The sequence below is a fragment of the Euleptes europaea genome, chromosome 8, assembly GCF_029931775.1.
Source record: "Euleptes europaea isolate rEulEur1 chromosome 8, rEulEur1.hap1, whole genome shotgun sequence".
Lineage (NCBI taxonomy): Eukaryota > Metazoa > Chordata > Lepidosauria > Squamata > Sphaerodactylidae > Euleptes > Euleptes europaea.
The window spans coordinates 24,924,246-24,945,181 of NC_079319.1; the positions used below are offsets into that span (position 1 = coordinate 24,924,246).

At 43.2% G+C, this 20,936-nt stretch overlaps 1 protein-coding gene and 1 non-coding gene across 2 annotated transcripts in view; both read left to right on the forward strand.

Annotated features, from left to right (window-relative positions):
* The window catches only part of RGS22 (regulator of G protein signaling 22), an 89,399-nt gene that overhangs the window by 9,987 nt on the left and 58,476 nt on the right, over positions 1-20,936 (forward strand). The window contains exons 4-11 of the mRNA XM_056854883.1: positions 5,615-5,836; positions 8,477-8,562; positions 10,107-10,272; positions 11,739-11,880; positions 13,388-13,471; positions 14,494-15,133; positions 17,509-17,670; positions 19,931-20,105. Coding sequence (XP_056710861.1) covers positions 5,615-5,836; positions 8,477-8,562; positions 10,107-10,272; positions 11,739-11,880; positions 13,388-13,471; positions 14,494-15,133; positions 17,509-17,670; positions 19,931-20,105 — 1,677 coding nt within the window. The remainder of the gene's footprint in view (positions 1-5,614; positions 5,837-8,476; positions 8,563-10,106; positions 10,273-11,738; positions 11,881-13,387; positions 13,472-14,493; positions 15,134-17,508; positions 17,671-19,930; positions 20,106-20,936) is intronic.
* On the forward strand, positions 7,989-8,060 carry TRNAS-UGA (transfer RNA serine (anticodon UGA)). The gene has a single exon. It is a non-coding gene; the product is annotated as a tRNA-Ser (tRNA).

Consider the following 20,936-nt stretch of genomic DNA (forward strand, 5'->3'; position numbering starts at 1 on the left):
TGCATTTTTATTCCACCCCTTCTCCAAGACACTCATACTGATACACATGTTTCCCATCCCTCCTTTTCTCCCTCAGAACAATGGTGTGAGGTAGATTAAGCAGAAGGATAGTAACTGGCCTGAGGTCTTCCAGTGCGCTTCATGGCTAAGGTGGGGTTTGAACCCATGTTTCACCAGTCCTTTAGTCCAACAATATGCTAACAATAATACCTTACCACATGTCTTATGATATGGAAGGATTCTATGAGGTAGTCAAAGGTGTGTGAGCATATACATCATTACTTTTAAATCACCACTAAATGCAAGCAACCCCTACACATCTTGGGTTAGGCTCAGCAGAGCTTCCAAAAAAGTGTGATTCCCAAACAGATTTGATCAATTGCATAATTCTTGTTTCAAAATGAACTACCGACCATCTCAGAAGGGGTGTTCTGGGTGAAGGCCTTAGCAATGCTAATTACCCTTTGTGTGTCAGGGGTCAGAGGTAGGAGGCTGGATGAATCCTCCCCCTACCACAAACACACTGCACGTATTAGTTTTTTGCACCCTGTGACTGAGATTCTGCTTGCAGAAGTAGACTATTTTCTACCAAACTTGGGTTATCTTTAAGGTGCTATAAGATACATTTTTGATCCCTGCTAGATGAATCAAAGATGTTAAGTGTTCTTACTGTAGTTTTAATGAATTGAAATTAGTGCCTCCTTCAAAAGATTCTCATGTGCAGCCATGGATTTTTCCATTGCTGCCAGTAGAGATTTCTCTCATTTTCCCTCATGAGTGATGCTTTTGTCTTTGGCTGCACAGAGAGGAAAGAGACATGAACAGTAATCCTAAAAATACTTTCTTGGGATTATTTCAAGTGGATAGCCATGTTCATCTGCAGTAGAAGAGCAAGATTCAACTGCAGTATCACCTTAAAGACCAACATGATATGCAGGGCATAAGCTTTTGAAAGTCTGAGCTCCCTTTGTAAGATGTATCTTATTGGTCCCTAAGGTGCTACTGAATTTGAATCTTGTATTTCTTGGGATTAAGTCCCACTGAGTAAGATCCTGAGTAGTCTTGCTTAGGATTGCTCTTTTGGATTCATTCCCCTGCCCCTCAAATCAACGATCAGCGCTGTTACCCAATCATTAGTTCAGCAATCCATGTGCAGTGTTCTGGGATGGTAGATGTGACCTTTCCCCTACTGCCCCACTATGCCCTATTTGTATGTGTGGGGCCCAGTTTAGAAGGGTGACCTACACACAGAAGCCGGTTGGACTGCGGCATATGCCTTTCATTAACGTGACTAATCACACTGGAGTAGTCATTGGTTTCCATTCCATTCCTGTATATACTTGTAAATGACTGGTGGTCAAGCATTCAGAATGACAATACAATTTATATTTAAAACATTGTTATTGGCATCTGTTTTGCTGCATTAAAGGAGCCAGATGTTTTCAATTTAGCTAATTGGAATGCCTATTGGAAAACGGGTCCTAGAGCTCCATTACTAGAGGCTGAATTAAAAATAGATACAAGTGATTAATTAATGTTATCCTTGGTTAGTTTTCTATGTAAATATTATAGAGCTGAAATTTTCTGGTGTCTGTTCAAATAGTTCCAGATTTTGGAATGTACGTGCTTCATTTGCATGTTCGTATAAGCTAGCAAGGGTTCAGTGATTTGGAATTAGAAGCTCATTCTGTACACATTTAAATCTGTACATGCTGCTAAAGACATGGTTATTTTTTTTTAAGTCAAGAAAAACATCAGTATTAAATGTATGTGAACCATGCATGCATTAAGTTAAAAGGATTACTCTGTCAGCATGTTAGACTCGAGTATCTCATCTTAGTGGAGCATGATATGTTAGGAATGAATCAGAAACAATTTTGCAAGTCTTATTGGCAGAAACTGTACCAATAGTCAACATTCAGAGTTTCAAGAATTATGGAAAGGGAGGAATAAGGAACTTATAGCCCATTCCTGAGAATTGGGCCGAAAGTTCTTTGGAGGCGACATGACCTCGCCGCCAGTGTAAGTGCGTGTAATCGCACTATTACACGCCCTTACGTTGGCGGTGAGGCCAGTCCTGCCGGTGGCCGAGCGCCACGAGACCGTGCCTCGCCCCTATGCCGGTGCGGCCTCTCCGTGGCACAGGCCACGGCTTAGAGAGGCCGCTCTGGCGTAGGGAGGCGTTCCTGGGGCGGGGCGGGGGGAGGAGCTGCTGGTTAGGTGGCTTCCTATCCTGGTTCGCCACGGTACGCTGGCACCGGGAACGGCGGTGCTGCGCCTGCTTTTTAGCAGGCACAGCCTCGCTGTTTTCAACCGGGCTTTTAGCTGCGAAATGGCTTTTTTCATTCCCCCAGCGTGCGCGAATCGGCTTAAGAAGAGGCGCTGCTGCTCCTCTTCCCCGCCAACTCCATACGCCGTTGTTTCAGGAATGGGCTGTTAGTCTTTCATTTTTGTGAGACTCTACATGGAACTCATAGGGTGAGTAGTCACTCCCTTTCTGCCTAGCCTACTTCACAAGGCTGTTGTGAGGATAAAATGGGAGTACCATTTCATGGATCCTTCGGTGGACAGGTGGATCCTTTGGTGGACAGATGGATCTTTCGGCCTGCAGGGTGTGACTTTTTTTGCCTGTCTGTTCCCACTGCTTCCCAAAATGCCCCCTGAAGTGCTGCTTCTAGGCATTCTGGGGGCATTTTGGCAGTTGTGGGAGGCAAGGAAGTTGCCCTCTGTGGGTGGAAATCCATCTGCCCAGAGGAAAAAGTGTGATGACCCAAGCTGGCGTTGTGCCAGGCCCTGACATAATCATGTGAACATGTGCAGAATTAATTCCATATAGAGCTTAAACACATCATACACATACAGGGGTTTGTGTAATGTATAATGAAAGTCTGTGTCATGCTGACAGGCTAGCTCTGTGTCAGGCTGACAGACTACTCTCAAGGTTAGCTCTATCAAAGCTAACTACTAAAGTTACTCTGGCTTTGTCCTTGAAGGGGCAGAGCTGAGCACCTTCCCTTGAAGGGGCAGCGTAAAGCACTTTCTCTTATCTGTCCATAAAGTGTGCAAAAGTCACCTTTCTGACTCAGCTGCCAGATGTCAGAATCTCAAAGGCCTTTTCAAGATCTCAATAGCTGAAACTGTGCTATTGAGGCATTAAAGTTCTCTCAAAGATATGAGTAACAAGCTTTCTTGCCTTTTGTAATCTGCCCAAGGCTGTCAGTTACTAAAAGATGTTACAAAGTGACAAATGTAAACAATAATTGTGTTTCATGAGTTATATAGTTAAACGTTGTGCTGCAGATTTCTAAGTAGTCTCATTTAATGCGTATAGTCCTAACGAAGAGGATGGTATAGAAATTAAATATGTAACATGATCATGTAACTCAGAAATGAGTATTTATACTCTAAGCTAAGAGGACTGAAAGACAAGGAAGTCCATATTAGGACATAAGACATCAGAAGACATGAGCAACTGCTTACTAAGCTATTGCTGCACTGCTCCTGGTATTTGATAAAAGAGAATAAAGGTACCCCTCTGAAGGATAAGAAGGAGGGGATAAAGGATCTTTCTTCACTCTTAATGGGTCTAGAAATAGTATAAATAACAGCCACAGTACAGCTAGCACTTTAGAGTGTTATAGCTGGCAGACTGCAGCTGTCTGAAGTAACACTTCTCCATCTCAAAAGGCTTGAGATGTAAAACATTGAAACTCTGTCCTTGCGTGGACAGCAGTTCTCAGAGATATCTTGAAGTATCAAGATCTGGATATTTCAACATATCTTACTTATCTTCTTGTGAGACTGCTCTATTCCTAGAAGAGGATAGAGACCCTTAGAATTCCTATTCTTTGAATAGGAATCTAAGTGCAGTGATCTTTCCATGTATTGGAACATTGAGAGTCCATCAGATTTATGGATTCTTACAAACTAAGCCTATTTGGCTTACCAATGCTAAGAAGCATCCTGAATACAGGGCTAATAGCTAGACCTCTGGGATTGTGTCAGAACGTCCTCTACTTAACAGTAGAGGACTGAACCTCCTCAGAGCAAGAGACCAGAGATGTTCCTGAAGGGAAAGGAGACTCTGTACTCTGTGAGATATGCACAATGCACATACACAGATTGGCACAGTCAAAGAGACTGTAAACAGCTTTAAGCTAACATATAGTATTTATATATTCAGAATTGCTGTCTAAGACTAGAAAGAGCATGCATAGCATGTACATAGACAATGCCTGATCTTAATGATGATCAATAAAAGTCTTTAAAGGATTCAAGACTTAGCAAATACAGATGCTCTGGGATAACTTCATATGTTCTCATAGAGCTTAGACTCTTAGAGGACTCCAGATGATACAGATGACACAGCAAGGTATAGTGTGTCTTCTGTACAGAAATGTTATGATGTTTTGAATGGTTTAAGTTAGGATGCTTCTAACCAAATCTTTCTCCAAAGAATTAACCATATTTTGACAGGATTTCTGTAACCTTATATTCTGAATGAAGGTGCATTGCACTAAGGATACTTTATGAGTATATTCTGACTAAGATACTCCTTTATGGAGGCATAGAGAATGTGAATGATTACTTGCTACATAAACATGTTTAAGACTAATGATGTCTATCCTTATATGATATTTTATGGCTTTGCAACTAAAAAGCATATATTATATAATGTAAATAAATGTGTTTTTAATATACTTCTACTCTTGTCCATTATTATAAATTTATTGGCGTGTTCAAGAGATGTCCTAGGAGCAATAACAAGTTTCTTAGGAACCGTTGATTCCGGTCTAGTGGTGTCTCGCTGAATAAGATAACATATCCCTTCTCAGGAAGGGGTCCTTTCTAAGAGTGTAGGCACTTAACGGCCCAAACCGCGACAGCGTAAGTCTCCCTGAGCTCCTTGGTGGATAGTTACAAGACAGATGTGATGGAAATTAATTTGCAAGAGACAAAGAGGCATGAAATAAACATTGTGTGCATGTATAAATCTGCACAAGCGGTGTAGGAGCTTAGAGGGCAAGTTAAATGAATGAAGCTTCCTTTTACTGAATCAGACCATCAGTCCCTCAAAGTCAGTATTGTCTACTCAGACTGGCAGCTGATCTCCAGGGTCTCAGGTAGAGATCTTTCACATCCCCTCTTCTTTGATCCTTTTAACTGAAGATGCCAGGGATCGTAACTGGGACTTTTTACCTTCCAAGCAGATACTCTACCACTGAGCCATGGCATCTCACCAAGTTTCTACACAGGGATATGTACTGAAGATCTAGCAAGTTTAAAAATAAAGCATTCAATTTTGGAAAATTATTGGGGGAAGTAGCCTTTTTATGCTTCTTATTTAGTGGTGTCCCTAATTATGTCTTTTAAATTGATAGCATAATTAGGGACACCCCTTCTTGATGATGGGAGCTTTGACTCTTGAACGTTTATACCCCCAAAATCTCATTGGTCTCTAAGGTGTTTCTGGACTCGAACCTGTTAAATCAGATCGGCTGGAGAGTGAAAGTGAAATTCAGAATGATGATCCAGTCCTTAAAAGAGATGAACATGCTACAACAAAGCAGTGCTATAATAGTTGTTGACCTTACTCTTTTAAACTTTTTAACAGACTTTTTCAGAGCCAATTAGATTTAATCCTGATTATGGAATTTTTGAAGTTCTTAATGATGATCCTCAGCATTTGGAAGATCAGCTGAAAAAGATGCTAAGAGAACAGAAGCCTCGGAATCCCATTTATGATGTTACAAGGCCAAAGTCAGAAACTCCAATTTTGAAAGATACCAGCCCTCTCCCTGCAAACTTAGGTTTTGACCCAAGTTATGTAGCAAAGGTATGTTTTGCAAGTGTGTTGTTGTAGTTATTCCATACTTAAGTACCAATACCCAGAACTGGATCTAATATTAAGAACAGTTGCAATGTTTAATTGATTAATTGGTTACAAACTTTCAATGAAGGATAAAGATGGCTCCAATTAATGGCAGCAGATTTAAATGTATGTGTGTGTGTGTGTGTGTATGCACGCATACATTAAAGCAGGATGTGGATGGTAGTCATCGTCTTAGAGGAAACATGGGTCCTTCAGTCTCACACTAAAAGAACATTTTTAAAATCAGAATGGTCATTTTATTCATATGCTTATGGAAGCAGATTTAATTGGTTAGAACTAATTAATTGGCCAATATTTCTTTAACAGAACAACCCTAAAAAGGTTAACCAAAGATTGAGCTGGATCCTATGAAGCACAAGTGCAACAGTGGTTACAGATGTGGATTTTTTCCTGCCTTTCACCCAGCAACCTCCTAACTCTTCCAAAAAGCAGATGCTGGAGGCTGTGGGTCCTGTAAGGACAGAGAGTCATGCAGCCTAGGAGGGCTGCAGAGAGGGGGAGGAGCTAGGTGATGTCACCCCCATCTTCATCTACCATCAGTGCTATTTTGGGCAAAAGAGACATTGTGGGTACAAGAGCAAGGTGGGGGTGGTTTCCTTTGGTTTCCCCTCTTGTCACAGCATGCCCCCAGCACATGGCCTCTTTGCACACATGCGTCCTGCAATCTGAAATTTTATTCAGCTGGATTTACAAGTATTGCAAATGTTTGTTCACTTCTCCCCCGACATTTGACAAACTAAGGAAGCATTCTTCAGTCTTTCCCGTTGTCATGATGCGAAAGCGGTAAGAAGGCTATTGCAACAGAACTGTTTTTCATCTCTGTAGTATGCCATCCACGGCCAGTGTAATTTTTCTTTATTTTGATGCACAGAATGAAGCTTGCCTCGCCCCCCTCTACTCTGCAAAGAGTTAATGGGCACTTTGAAAAATGCTTCCCATACAATTCCGTAGAAAAGAATGAAGCTTGCTGACTAATGGTGCTTTTTGGATTGCACCTAAACTTGTGGGAACAATTTCTTGCCGCTTGTGGTGGATTCAGACAAACTCTGGCTGTCTCTGCAGCTGTCTCCATTGCCACTGCTTCTTCTTGGGAGCCAAAGCAAGTCCAAAGCAAGTTTGCCTCTGCAAGCAATTAGTAATGGCAAAGAAGCTTTCTTGAGGGACAGCTTCCCTACTCCTTCCAGTCCTCTCTCACAGCGTGTAGCCTCTGGAGAGTATTGGCTATGCTTTAGCTGGAGCAGCTTACACACTTTACCTTCTTTCTTCACCAGGCCTCTTTAAAACCAGTGCAGCAAGGTGTGCATGCCCCTATAGGGCTTTCCAAAGCTTCACAAGATTTCCAGGGCAGGCAAAAGAGTAGCTGAACTCTTTGAAGAGGAAGAAATTGTACAAGCGTTTAGCAAGTTCTATAGGGCATGAGAGGATTGCTGCGCTGGTTTTAAACAAATTTAGGACAACAAAGAGGTGAGGCTGCACCAGCTCTCAGGGAGGGGTGGTGAGGTGGAGCAGAGGCAGGGATGGGGGAGTGCCTTAGATTTTGGATTTAGGAGGCCAAATGTCTTGAGCTGCCAATCTTCTCAGCCAATCTGATTAGGACAACATTCATTTTCTTATTGTTCCAGGAAAGAGGAAGTGATTTTGTCCCTAGGCTAAAACCAGTGATTTTCAAACCTATTTTCAAAGAGCTGTTTTCACAATGGCTCATTTGAAAAACAACAACAACAACCCTACCTGTCTGCCTTGGAACCCCAGAGTAGTACAGTGGATTCTCCCCTTTTTTGGCGTTTTGTACATATGTAAGGATATTTTGTAACGGCCTATGGCTAAACAAATAAATGAATTCTCTCTACAGTGGATTCTGGGGCGTGTTCTAGGGGATACCTTTGTTTCATGCAGGATAAAGGTAGGGACCACTGGTCCTCACTGTTACCCATGTAAATTTATTGCATTGTAAAACTTTTAGACTGTTTTGTTCCAAAAAGTATTCAGAGTAGTATATGGTGCTAAGAACAGCATGTGAGAATTTTTTTTTAAGGAAGAAGCATAAAACACCACTATTGTTGAAACAGCAGAATGAATACTTTTAAAGCGGAGAGGGGCTATGGCTCAGTTGTAGAGCATCTGCCTTGAATGCAGAAGGTCCCAGGTTCAATCCCTGGCATCTCCTGTTAACAAGATCAAACAGTAGGGTGTGTGAAAAACCTTAGCCTGAGACCCTGGAGAGCTGCTGGTAGTCTGTGTAGATAATACCGACCTTGGTCTGGTTCAGTATAAGGCAGCTTCATGTGTATAAGGCAATACAAACAGATGACAAAAGACAAAAATGGCACAGTAAGTGTGACCTAGAATATCCCCAATGCTTCTTTTTGCTACATAGGAGATGGGAACAGGGCTGGGATGGGAAGCTGTGATGGATTCTTCTTCATTACTGATTCCCTGAAAAACTTCCAAGGAGCCCCATGGTTCTTGGAAACACAAATTTAAAATTTAAAACCTCTGGCTCATACTTCAAGCAAATTTATTTGTTAACTTATGTGGTAAATGGAAATCAAAGACAATTAATTTTAGATTTTCTTTTCACAGTGTTTGGCTCGAGAACAGGCCATTAACTGGATTAAAAGGGAAAGATTTCCAGCGTTTCTAGAAAGTGATTGCTACTTTGAATACAGGTAACTGCAGAACGTGGGTCTTAAAATTGTGAATGCTAAAAATAAATTAATTTCAGACTTCTTTTTGCCTTCCTCACATAATTTAAATGACTTCTGCAAATAATCACCATGAAACTGATGTTATTTTTATAGCCTCTCACGCTGTAATTTTTAAGGCAATAATAATTTATTGCCTGTACATGATGTTCTATGTTTAATCATTACTAAACTTTACTGGTATGTATGTGTTTAATCAATTCCCACAGCATTCCCTTGATAATTTTACTAAAGTTAATCTGTATGCCTATAATGTCTTTCTTAAAACCAGGGTTGCAATGTTTAGTTGATTGTTTACCATATTTTGATTTATTGAAAAGGTGCTCCCAATTTAATGTGCTTTGTTTTTTGAAAAATATAAATTATTTTTAATATTAGTTGTTACAGATCCCTGGATGGCATATGCCGTTTTAAAAGAGGCATGCCCCGTTCTAAGGAATGCCTCTTGGATGGGGGTGCATCTAAAAACGAAGAAATTGTTTTCTTTCCAAACTTTTGTTTTAGAGTATGTAGATTTAATCAATGGGTTATATCTAGCCAGCTTTTTAGCTTCTGAGAAAGGAACAAAGGGTCCTCTTTCACTACCAAACAATGGTATGCTGGGGATCATGGGACCTGCATAGACAAAAGTCATATGGGATGGGGAATGTGGTAAGGAAGGGAATTGGGCAAGATTGAGGGGAGAGTCTGACTGGTAAAAGGTAAAGGTAGTAAAGGTAGTAAAGGTAGTAAACCCTATGCAAGCACCCAGTCATTACTGACCCATGGGGTGACGTCTCATCACGACATTTGCTAGGCAGACTATGTTTACGGGGTGGTTTGCCATTGCTTTCCCAACTCATTTACACTTTACTCCCAGCAAGCTGGGTACTCATTTTACCAAGGATGGAAGGCTGAGTCAGACTTGAGCCGGCTACCTGAAACCAACTTCTGTTGGGATCGAACTCAGGTTGTGAGCAAAGGTTTGACTGCAGTCCTGCAGCTTACCACTCTGTGCTGTGGGGCTCAATTCTGTCTGGGTCCAACCCAAATAATCTATTCAAATCTGGCTTTCAAATCTTGGTTAAGAGTAACCCTGTGGGACAAGGGTGGGGGACTTTGTACAAGAGAAGGAAAGGGGAGCTCATGGTTGCTCATCTAAGGGCATTTTCACACATGCTGAATAATGCACTTTCAATCCACTTCCAATGCACTTTGCAGCTGGATTTTACTGTGTGTAACAGCAGACAATCATTATTCAGCATGTGTGAAAGTGCTCTAAAAGAACATGGTTTTCCTTTCTCAGACCTTAGTTAAGAGATATCGGCATGTTACTTCTGCACCAGTTTTTTTTAGCACATGAGGCTTGAATTGGCTTTGGTTTAAATCAAGTGGTTAACACTATGGTAAAACCTACATTGGCTGCAATGCAGATTTGAGTTCTGTTCTTCATTGTGCCCTACATTAATAACATTAACATGGAATAAAAAAAATTAAGGTCACTTAATTTTTTTGTCACCCAACTGTAGGTTAGCTAAACTTATATCACAAGTGGAGTGGAGCAAAACTGGCACCAATTTTATTATAGATACAACATATTATCCTTGGTACAGAAAAAGCCAACCACCACCCGAGGGCTCTGAAGAAGAGGAAGAGGACTTAATTATGAAACAATTCTACGTCTCTCTTGGAGAGGTAAAATAAGCATGGATGTTTGAGAAAGTAAAAGTATATTCATGTGGAATGGGGTCCTCCTATTCTTGTGCTTTGAAACAGTTGCAGAACTGTCTGAAATGTTGGGAATAGCTTTACCCCTTGTCAGGATGCAGTTATGGGGGCAAGTGGCATCTGTAGAGCTTTTTCTTGACAAGCAGCTCTCAAAAGAAGGAGAGGCCCCACCAAAAATGGTGTCATCCACCTGGATTCTAGGCATGGGGTTGGAAATGTTTATCACTGGTGCCACGCAGGTAAGAAGATGGATCTTCATGACATCCACAAGATATGGAATTATGGGATTACGCACAGAATATTGAAGGGCCTTTTCAGAGAATATTCATTCAATTGAACTTTTAATTACTGTGGGAGGTGGATCAAGTTACACGGTTGCACTTTTTTTCTTCTACCCCCTTATCATGCATACAGTGACACCTGAATTCGAGGATGTTTCAGTGTAGGATCTCCCTAACTTCATGGTGTGGACCTTATGTGAAAGCAGGGTTTGGACTACAGGGTCAAGTACATCCTGCTTTCAAATCAGCTCATTGGGTTGGATCCCACCAGCTTTTCCACTGGTAGATAATGGAGGAAAGATCTCCTTGGACCCCTCACATAAGTTATGCTGAGGATCATGGGACCAACGTGGACAAAAGCTGTGTGGGACAGGGGCTGTGTGGACAGCATTGAGTGAAAAAACTGACTGGATCCAACCCAGTATTTCCCAGTTCATGCATTACACTTTATGTATGGTGACTGAGTATGAGATGAAGCAGATAAACCGAAGAACTTATGGGTTGTTCACAGAGGCTCTAGAAGTGAGCATCATTGATTTTTTCTATAGCTCAGGAGGAATGTACTGAATTTACACAACTTCATATATTTATACATTTTCATTGTGCAGTTGGATTCTACATTGTGGCCCCTCCATTCTACAGATTCTCCATTAGGATGTTCCACAAATTTCCAAACCAGGGGTCCCCAACATGGTTTTCAGTGGCGCCATGGTACCAGCCAACACCTTTTCTGATGCCCACCAATTCTTTTGAAGAAGTGGGTGGAGCCAAGTAGGGCTTTTCCCCACAAGGCTTCTGACTGACTATTGGAGATTCGCCTGGCTGTGCAGATTTTATTAAATGATGCTTTGGCAGCAGTTGCCACCACAGCACAAGGATCTGCACTGTGTTACTGAAGCTAAGCTGTGACAATCATTTTGTGGCTGGCTCCACCTCCTGTGGCAGCCATTTTATGGCAGCCATTTTGTTGCTGCGCTCACCATGCTGTTTCAGAATTCCAAATGTGCCCACAAGCTCAAAAAGGTTGGGGACCCCTGTTCCAACTGAATGAAATGAGAAGTCCTCTCCTCTTCAAATTCAGAGCCCCAACAAGAAAATGAGCAAAAGTTTAAACTTTATAAAAGTTAAATGGCTGAATGTTTCTTTTAATAGGCCACCGTCACCCAGACAAAGGATTGGTTTACACTAGCCAAGCAAAGTCAGAACATGATTACTACGGATTCCATTACTCGGCCTGTGTCATCTTCCCGTGTTCAGTTTTCTCCAGGGCCTCCAAAGTCTTTTTCATCTCTAGGTAATCTCAACAACACAGTTTCAGTGTCCAGCAACATATACTGCTATGCTATTGCTGTCTCTCCCTCCCTCTCCCATGTCCCAGGAAGCAGCAGTGGTTACATACAACGGCAGTGCTGTAGTGGCAGCTGCTGCCAAAGCATCATTTAATAAAATCTGCACAGCCAATTAGGGGATGGGCTGTGGCTCAGTGGTAGAGCCTCTGCTTTGCATGCAGAAGGTCCCAGGTTCAATTCCCGGCATCTCCAGTTAAAGGGACTAGGCAAGTAGGTGATGTGAATAGACCCCTGCCTGAGACCCTGGAGAGCTGCTGCCAGTCTGAGTAGACAATACTGACTTTGATGGACCAAGGGTCTGATTCAGTGTAAGACAGCTTCATGTGTTCAAGTGTGATTTGGGGAGGGGCCATGGCTCAGTGGTAGAGAATCTTCTTGGCATGCAGAAGGGCCCAGATTCAATCCCTGGCATCTCCAGTTAAAGGGACTAGGCAAGTAGGTGATGTGAAAGACCTCCGCCTGAGACTCTGGAGAGCTGCTGACGGTCTGAGTAGATGATACTGAATTTGATGGGCCAACGGTCTGATTCCGTATAAGGCAGCTTCATGTGTTCACCATTGTATCCTTGTATGTCCAAGGTGAGAACCAGATGTGCCTGGCATGGGCCGTTAGAAGGGCCACCGGTTCAGTTCAGTACTCGAAATGCATTGCAATGGAAGTTACATGTGGTTGGGAGCTTTGTATGGAACAAATTTAGCAAGACCCAAAATGTCTGCAAATCAGTGTTAAATTACTCTCTGTAAGAGAGATTATATGATTCTTGTTATGTGCTCTCTGAGCCTTTGGATATAGATGGGCTGTCAATAGGAAAACACATAATGCCTATCATTTAATACTTGGCCATGGCAACAGGTGGATAACCAGCGTGGGCTGTTTGGATCTTTTTGATGGTTTGATGTATATGATGTTGTTTGAAGGGTGATGCTCCAGTTAAAAGACCGAACACCAAACTACACATGACATTGTGGGTTCATGATGGGATCCCAAGAGGTGTGACTTGAAAAAGGAACTGTGGGGCCCTCCCAGTAGGGATTGGGGCCATGGCACAGGGGAAAGGAGTTAACTCTTTGTCCCTATGCTATTCCCCTGATTGGAATGGCCCTCTGGGCTATTTTTGGCTCTGGTATGGGGGAAAAAAGATAGCAGTGGTATGGATGCTTGTCTTTTATCACCTCCCCTCAACATATCAAGGCTAAATGTAGCATTGGAAAACCATTTCCAGTCATAGAGATGGCATGCAGGAAAGCATTAACACCATTTCCCCCAGTGCTATAGCCTGAGATCCTGATTTTCCCCCGCAGGCTCTTGTGGCTCAGTTTTGCAGTTAAATTAGGCCATCTGATGTGGCTAATATGTGTACTTTGGCACAGAGTGGGGGAAACCAAGATGGATGCTAATACTTTTTAAGCCTTCATTTCCCAAATCTTTAACATTACGTTTGATTTAATCTAGATTTCAGGCCTCTTCAAGGACTACATAGCCATTCTAGTACAATTCTTAGGGGACATCTGCATGCCATTTATGGCGGTCATTTAGGTAAGTGGTATTTATAGTAGAGAGGGTTTTTTACATTTGGTATATGGGTGTGTGTAAAAAGGTTTCATACGCTCTACTTCTCAAGTGGCTGGGAATTCCAGGGGCAGCCAATTACCGTATCAGTTTCCTCTTTCTTTGTAAATATACTTGATGCGTTTATAGGGAAGAGGTAGGCAAACAGAGAAGCATTACTAGTGTTCTAAAGAAAATTATGTCTAGCATTATTTTGCTAAGCTGTTTCAGACCACCAGAAACTTTTTACAGCGCATTCCTGAGGCTTGCCGGCGTCCAGAGCGAAAGCACTTTAGGAGGCCGGGAAGGGCTGGGTCCGGGACACCCGCACCAGTGTCCGGGCAGCTAATGCCAGTGTTAGTGGCCCCAACGCTGGTGGGAAGACCCGGCCACTGCTGCACCAGCGCTGGCCCTGGATGCCAACGGGGCCTTCCAGCGGTGTCTGAACGCAGGTAAAGGCTCTGCTGGGGTCCTGGGAGGCGTTCCCAGGGTGTTCTGGCGCTGGGCTGGGGGCATGGAGGCCTTTAGGTGGCCTCCAAAGCCCTTTCGGGCTGGGAACACCCCTTTTTATTTTTGGCGAGATATGCCACCTTTTAGGTAGGATTGTTTGCGCCTTAGGAGGCAACGCGGCTGTGCTGCCTCCAGCGGGGCCGAAACCTCCTTGGGAGGCAGCACAGCCGCGTTGCCTCCTAAGCCCAGTGCAGGCATTCCACTCAGGAATGCACTGTTAGTGCATTTTTTTTTTACGAACAAGCTGCAAATGGATTCTGTTCTTTTTCTCTCTCTCGTTCCACACATATACTGCAAAAGCTGTTTGTTTCAGCACTGACCTGGACAGGTGGTGCCCGTATTCCAGTGCCTTGGAGTAAGCATCAGCCATTAAAAGCCGTTAAGAAGCAGTCTGTAACAATCACATGCTCACTTGTAAACGTTTTGTATAACTAGGGAGCCCATTCATACCTGTATCTTGCAGGACTTCGGATCACTGATCTTGGTTTGTTTTCATGCAGAACTATATTCCAAGCTTAAACAACACTATTCTTCTATGGCACTTCTTGCGAGGCCAGAAGCCAGGAGCCTCATAGATGAAGGCAATTCGTTGTCGCTTCCAGAGACTCCATCACGCACCATGCTAAGAGCATACCTGGGGCAGGACTGGAACACTGTCATTCAGGAGGGAGATAATGCAGACTTGCAAAAGGGTGAAGAAATGGTTGCCTTTCAGACTGTGGATGACTTCTCATTAGCCTACGTTCAGTATGTACTGAGAAACTCTGTTGTGGTGCTCGGTAAGGAGCTGCCCGATGCTAGGCCGTCGGATATAGATTTCCAGAAAGTGACTAGAGTGTTTATACAGGAGATAGCAGACAGTCAGCCTTACATGGAGCCACCCCTGGAGAATACGGTGCTCCTCGGGGATAATTTAGAAGATAAGAAAAGCGATATGAGCATCAGTTTAAAATCTGAAAAAGATAACTCAGATGCCAGGGCTTTCTGGTGCCTTAGCCACAATACCTATGACATTGGCAGCAGAAATGAATTTGAAAGGTTCAAGAAGTTCATCAAAGGAACTGTGGGAGAAAGATATCGGTCGCTCTGGATAGACATTGAAAGACTGAAAGTTATGAAGGATCCCATGAGGCAGAAAAGGTATTTCTTGTTTCTGTTACTTATAAACAAGCAAGTATGTTACCAAATGAGGCTGTAGGATCAGTTAAGCCATAATTTTAAAGCAGCATTTATCAAGGATTTACCCTTAGTTTCATGGCAGTTTACAATGTTTGAAGAATAATAATCAGTGCTGATTTGTAAAATAATATTTTAACAGATTATTTCAGTGAATGAAGGCAATTTTGATACACAGCAGGGGCAAATATTTTTACCATTACATTCTGAAAATCTGTGTAAAACTGTATTACGAAGTGATACAGGTACGGCCAGGAAGGCTCCCTCTCTTCCGGCATTGTGCAAACCATGCAAAACTGAACTATTCAGGAGTGCATTTTTACAAAGCTAATAGGGTTTATTATAATAGAGTTGCTTCAGGAAGAATGCTTTCAAAAAGAGAAAGAGTCTGTGGACTATACTACTGTGTGTGGTACATCCTATCTGTTGCTGTATGCGTTATCTTTTTAAGTAATTGTTCAACATACCATGATAATACTTAGGCATTTTTTCAGCTTTGTTCCCGGTTTTTTACTTGGTTTTAAATGCCACATCCTAACTTTATTACATCCTGACCTGGATGCCCCAGGCTAGCCTGATCTAAGCTGGGTTGGGCCTGGTTAGTATTTGGATGGGAGACACCCAAGAGGTTGCTGTGCAGAGGCAGCAATGGCAAACCACCTCTGAACATCTCTTGCCTTGAAGACCCTACTGGGTTGCCTTAAGTCAGCTGCGACTTGACAGCACTTTCCAGCACCAGTCCTATGACATTGCTTATTAGATGTCCCATCCTGTTGACTACATTGACGTAGGCCGTTAATGCATGGCTGTTGACCCTGCTAAACTCCCTGGCTTGTGGTGAATCTAATAAGCCTACACACATGGCTTGCGAGATCTATCCACTCAATACCAGAGCTTCCCTGGGTCTGCAAAGTGCTGGTTTTCTGCGACTCAAATTTAAAGCCTGCTGCAACTGCGAGAGCTTTCAGGAACGTTTCAGCATCCGGGTTGACTCCCTTGCCGGAAGAAGCCTGGCAGGCCTGACAGCGGCACCCCCCCCCCAACCCTGTGGCCCTCTCTCTCCCCCTCTCCACCCGACACCAGCTTCCTCTCACTTCCACCTGGCTGCAGCAGCCTCCACTCCTGCCGGCTTCCCCTCGCCTCTGCCCAGAGACATCGGGGTGGAGGAGAGCAGAGCAGTTTTAGGGGGAAATTGTGCTATATCAGAGGGACAAATTAATGCGCACACGCCCATGCGTTAACGGTCTTACACTGTGTAATCTATCAGTAGTGAGAAAGGCAACCTATAAATAATGTAAATAAATAATGAATGCTAGCTAAAAGGCCCAGTGGGTCTGGCAGATAGGGCAAAGGGTGGGGTGTATGTGTGGAGATCTCCAGTAATTTATCCAGCTCCCCCCTTCACCAACACCCTTGCACCATTAACCCCTCGGTGAGCTTATTGCCTCTTGCAGAGTGAATCCAGCCCCGCCCTTTCCATGACTCCAATCCAACATGGTCTCCATATTTTGAGGAAAGCTGCATTCAGTGTAGGGGTGAGGAAAGGGGCAGCAACAAGCCAAGGGACCAACCTTTTTTGCCCCAAAGAAATTCAAAAGTGAGTCTAGCAAGACAGAATCATTAACAACCCTCCTCGTAATTAAGGTTAAGTTTATTTACAGTGCCATCCTAAGCAGAGTTTCACTCTTCTAAGTCCACTGAAGTCAGTGGGCTTAGAAATTAGTTACTCTGTTTAGGGTGGCTCTGTAGAGGACTTTACAGAATTAACGAATATATCAACAAGAATTGCACCACTGTCAAAACTAGACTTTTTTTTTTAAGGGCAGGCTTTTGCCAAAGTACTGACTCTTCTTCTTCCGCTACTCTTCGTTGGTGGACAGTTTAGCACCCACAGAGCAGCAGAAGTATCGCTGGTGATCAACCACCTCATCTATATAGGGCGAAAACGCATGGTTGCTTTAGCCTCCTTTAATCCCTGTTTCAGCCAGGATTCAGCCAGGATCGAACGCATGCGTTTCGCCAAATGTGCATTCGATTCTGGCTGAATCCTGGCTGAAACAGGGATTAAAGGAGGCTAAAGCGACCATGCGTTTTTGTCCTATAAGTGAATGGTGAGATGTGGTTTTCTCAGAGATACATCTCATCTCCTAACCCGTGTTCTGTGGTTTAACATTAAAAAAGGCTTGACTTCTATTCTGAGAAGAGAACTATTGGAATTGAATTTGAAAATTGTTGTTTGCCGATTACCATTTCTTGATTTGTTGGGATGAATCCTTCTGAATTATTAACCTATGTGTGTGTATGTGCATGTTCTGTGTGTATGTTTTCCTTCATTCAAGACAGCTTGATAGAATGAAAAAGATCTACTTTGTGAGCAATGGAGATCATTACCTTACCTCTGAGGTTTTGTTTAAACTAAATCTGCTAGATGGAGATCAGTGGCACGTACATAACTTAAGATGTATCCAGTCTGAAGTCGTGAAACCCTTGCTTCTCTACTGGTAAGAGGATGAAATATAGTAATTTGTTTGATTAAGTCTGTTTTTCTCCCTCTCGTAATAGAAACTGCAGTAGGGGGGAGGGAGAAAAAAGAGATTAATGGTACTTTCTTAAGAATTTTTTGATTACTAAATATTTAAGATGAAGTTTCACAACTTACATGCTAATACACCATTGCCAAGTATGATATTTTTTTTGCTTTATTTCTCTATCTGCTTTTTTATTTACTTACTCCCCCCCCCCAGATGTGTCATCAAGAAAAAGTGGAGGTTGTCTTACATTTACATACAGGTTAAAAGTATGCACAGTAATAAACACCTTTTTGTGTGTAACGTTTTTAGGGCGTTGTCTTCCTTTTGAATAAATATGGTAAATCAATGACTGTCTGTTACTAAATTTAAGTGTAGTAGCACCTTAAAGACTAACAAGATTTTTGGAGTATAAGCTTTTAATCTCAAAAGCTTATACCCCCCAAAATCTTGTTGGTATGTAATGCGCTACTATGCTCAAATCTAGCTCTTCTACCACAGACCAACATGGCTACCCTCTAGGGTTGCCAAGTCCCCCCTATCCATTGTTGGGGGATGGGGGTAGAATTGCCAGATCCAGACTGGGAAACTCCTGAACATTTGGGGATGGAGCCTGAGGAGGACAGGGACCTCAGTGAGGTAATATTCTATACAGTCCACCCTCCAAAGCATCCATTTCTTCCTGGGGAATTGCTCTTCGTAGTCCAGAGATGAGCTGTAATTCCAGGGGATCCCCAGGTCCCACCTGGAGGCTGGCATCGCTACTACCCTCCCCAAACTGTCTTTTGCTAAGTTTCCATCCGTTGGAGAAAGACTCTGTGGAATAGCATCACTGGATCCAATCCTTTGTCCTAACTGCAATCGAGGAAAAAGAACTTCACTGACGGAAGGAAAAATTCCAACAGGCAAAGCTGATAGAGAGCAATTATCTTTGTGTTTTAATGTTAAGTCACTTGGTGGACTGGTAAGCCAAAAGGAAGAACACCAATTTTTATAATCAATAACAAATACAATTACAATTAGTGAATAATCCCAGTTGTCCTCTGTAAATGTAATTTGGGCTCTGAAAGTCTGGTTTACACAGGGGTTACATTCAATGAACATTATGGCTGTGGACTTGAACCTCGGTGCCTTCCCCACCCAAGCCTACCACTCTTCTCCCATCACTTCCCCCACTCTGAAATCAGATAATGCCTTTCTCTAAATCAGATAATGCCTTTCTAAATCAGTAAATGCCACTACACAGGGCTGACCTTGTCACAAGACCATGTGACATTCCTCTTCAGGTTGCACCTTCCAATAGAGATTCCATTCTCCTGTCTCTAACCTCCCTCTTATCTGCCAACCAGAAAAACAAAAAAGGTCCGACTTTTGTTAGTTTTTTTGCTAGTAGCCAGAAGATCAGAGGTAAGGTTAGGTGTGTCCCCCGCCCCTGTCACAGAGACTCAGTGTGGGGTAGTGGTTAAGAGTGGTGGTTTGTGGACTCTAATCTGGAGAACTGGGTTTGATTCTCCACTCCTCCATATGAAACCAGCTGGGTGACCTTGGGCTAGTCACAGCTCTCTTAGAGCTCTCTAAGCCTCACCTACCTCACAAGGTGTCTGTTGTGGGGAGGGGAAGGGAAGGTGATTGTAAGCCAGCTTGAGTCTTCCTTAAGTGGTAGGGAAAGTCGGCATATAAAACCCAACTCTTCTTTTTTAATGCTGCATATCTTAATTCTGCATCTCGCTCTGCTGAAAACTTCTGTGACCCACCACTAGACCGGTCCGAACCTGCTGGGCTCCCTCCCTCAACTCACCAAAATCTGCCTCTGGCTCCATTACTGGGCCTGCTCTGGACTCTGCCCCAAGTCCTGCCTGGGTAGCAGAATTTTTCCCCCCAAGAATTGACAACCTTCTGCAAATAAATTGGTCTCATTTAACACGTCTTCTTTCAAAATGAAAATACCAATCACCTGAAAAGTCCAAAACATTTGGGCAGATCTATTTTCCGATTATTGCTAGCCTGAAGCATTGCTGTTATCTTTAAACCCGTGCAGCAGGCAGAATCTCTTTCCGAGATTGTTTCCTGTTGCACTCCATTTTCCCTGGCCCCTTTGCCAGTTGGAGCAATTACTAGAAGTGGCTAAAAGTGCCCCAAGGCTAGCCCGCTCAGAGAGGCACAAAATACTGTATTTTTATGTTATTAAATTGCAAAATCCATCCTCTTTTTATTGCATGTCTGCTCTCACCAGGGGTCCCAGATTTTGCGTCACTCATACAGCTGCCGTAGAGGCTGCCAGTGCTAAGCTGAAGATCTGGCATTCTCGGCAGCAGAAACCACGGCTGGATGTTGACCCTTTCCCGCAGATGGTTTCTCTGTTGCCCCTGCGAGCAAAATCGTGCATGCCAAGACTTTTCCATCAACAGGTATTGCTATTGCCACTGTTGTTATGGTTTATTGACATGTCATCAACGCAGGTGGTGATTTACAGAGTAAGAGGCAACACTCGGCTGTGTAAACTGAGCTCTAAGAAACCTCGACAGAGGAAAGGCAGGTCGAGTGAGCACAAGGGGGAGTATAAGATTTAAAAGGTGGGAAGGGAACTAACCAAGAACAGAGCTAAATATTTAGTTAAGAATAGCAAATGCACCTTAAAAATGTACCTTTTGAATGTACTAAAGGGGTCACCAAGAGACTAGTCCAGCAGGCCAGTGTGGGACAGATCACAGTGGTAAGGTACTAACAGTGCATTCCTAAGGAGAGTTTTTCCAGTCTAGGCCCATTCATTTCAATGGGCTTAGACTGAAGTAACTCTCCTTAGGAATGACTGTAAGACCCCTTTCCCTCTTCGTAGGCCATTGTCAATGCACTCATAGCTGGCACCAGAGTCCATCCAGGCCGACATCCTGTTTCCAGCAACAGCCAGCCAGATTCTTCTGGGAAGCAAACAAAACAGAGTGGGGAGACCATACTATGCCCACGCTTGCCCTTCGTCCCTCAGCAGTGGTGTAGTGGTTAAGAGCAGTGGTTTGGAGCGGTGGACTCTGATCTGGAGAACCAGGTTCGATTCCGTACTCCTCCACATAAGCGGCAGATGCTAATCTGGTGAACCAGGTTGGTTCCCCACTCCTCCATATGAAGCCAGCTGGGTGACCTTGGGCTAGTCACAGTTCTATTAAGAGCTCTCTCAGCCTTGCCTCCCTCACAGGGTGTCTGTTGTGGGGAGGGGAAGGGAAGGTGACTGTGAGCTGGTTTGA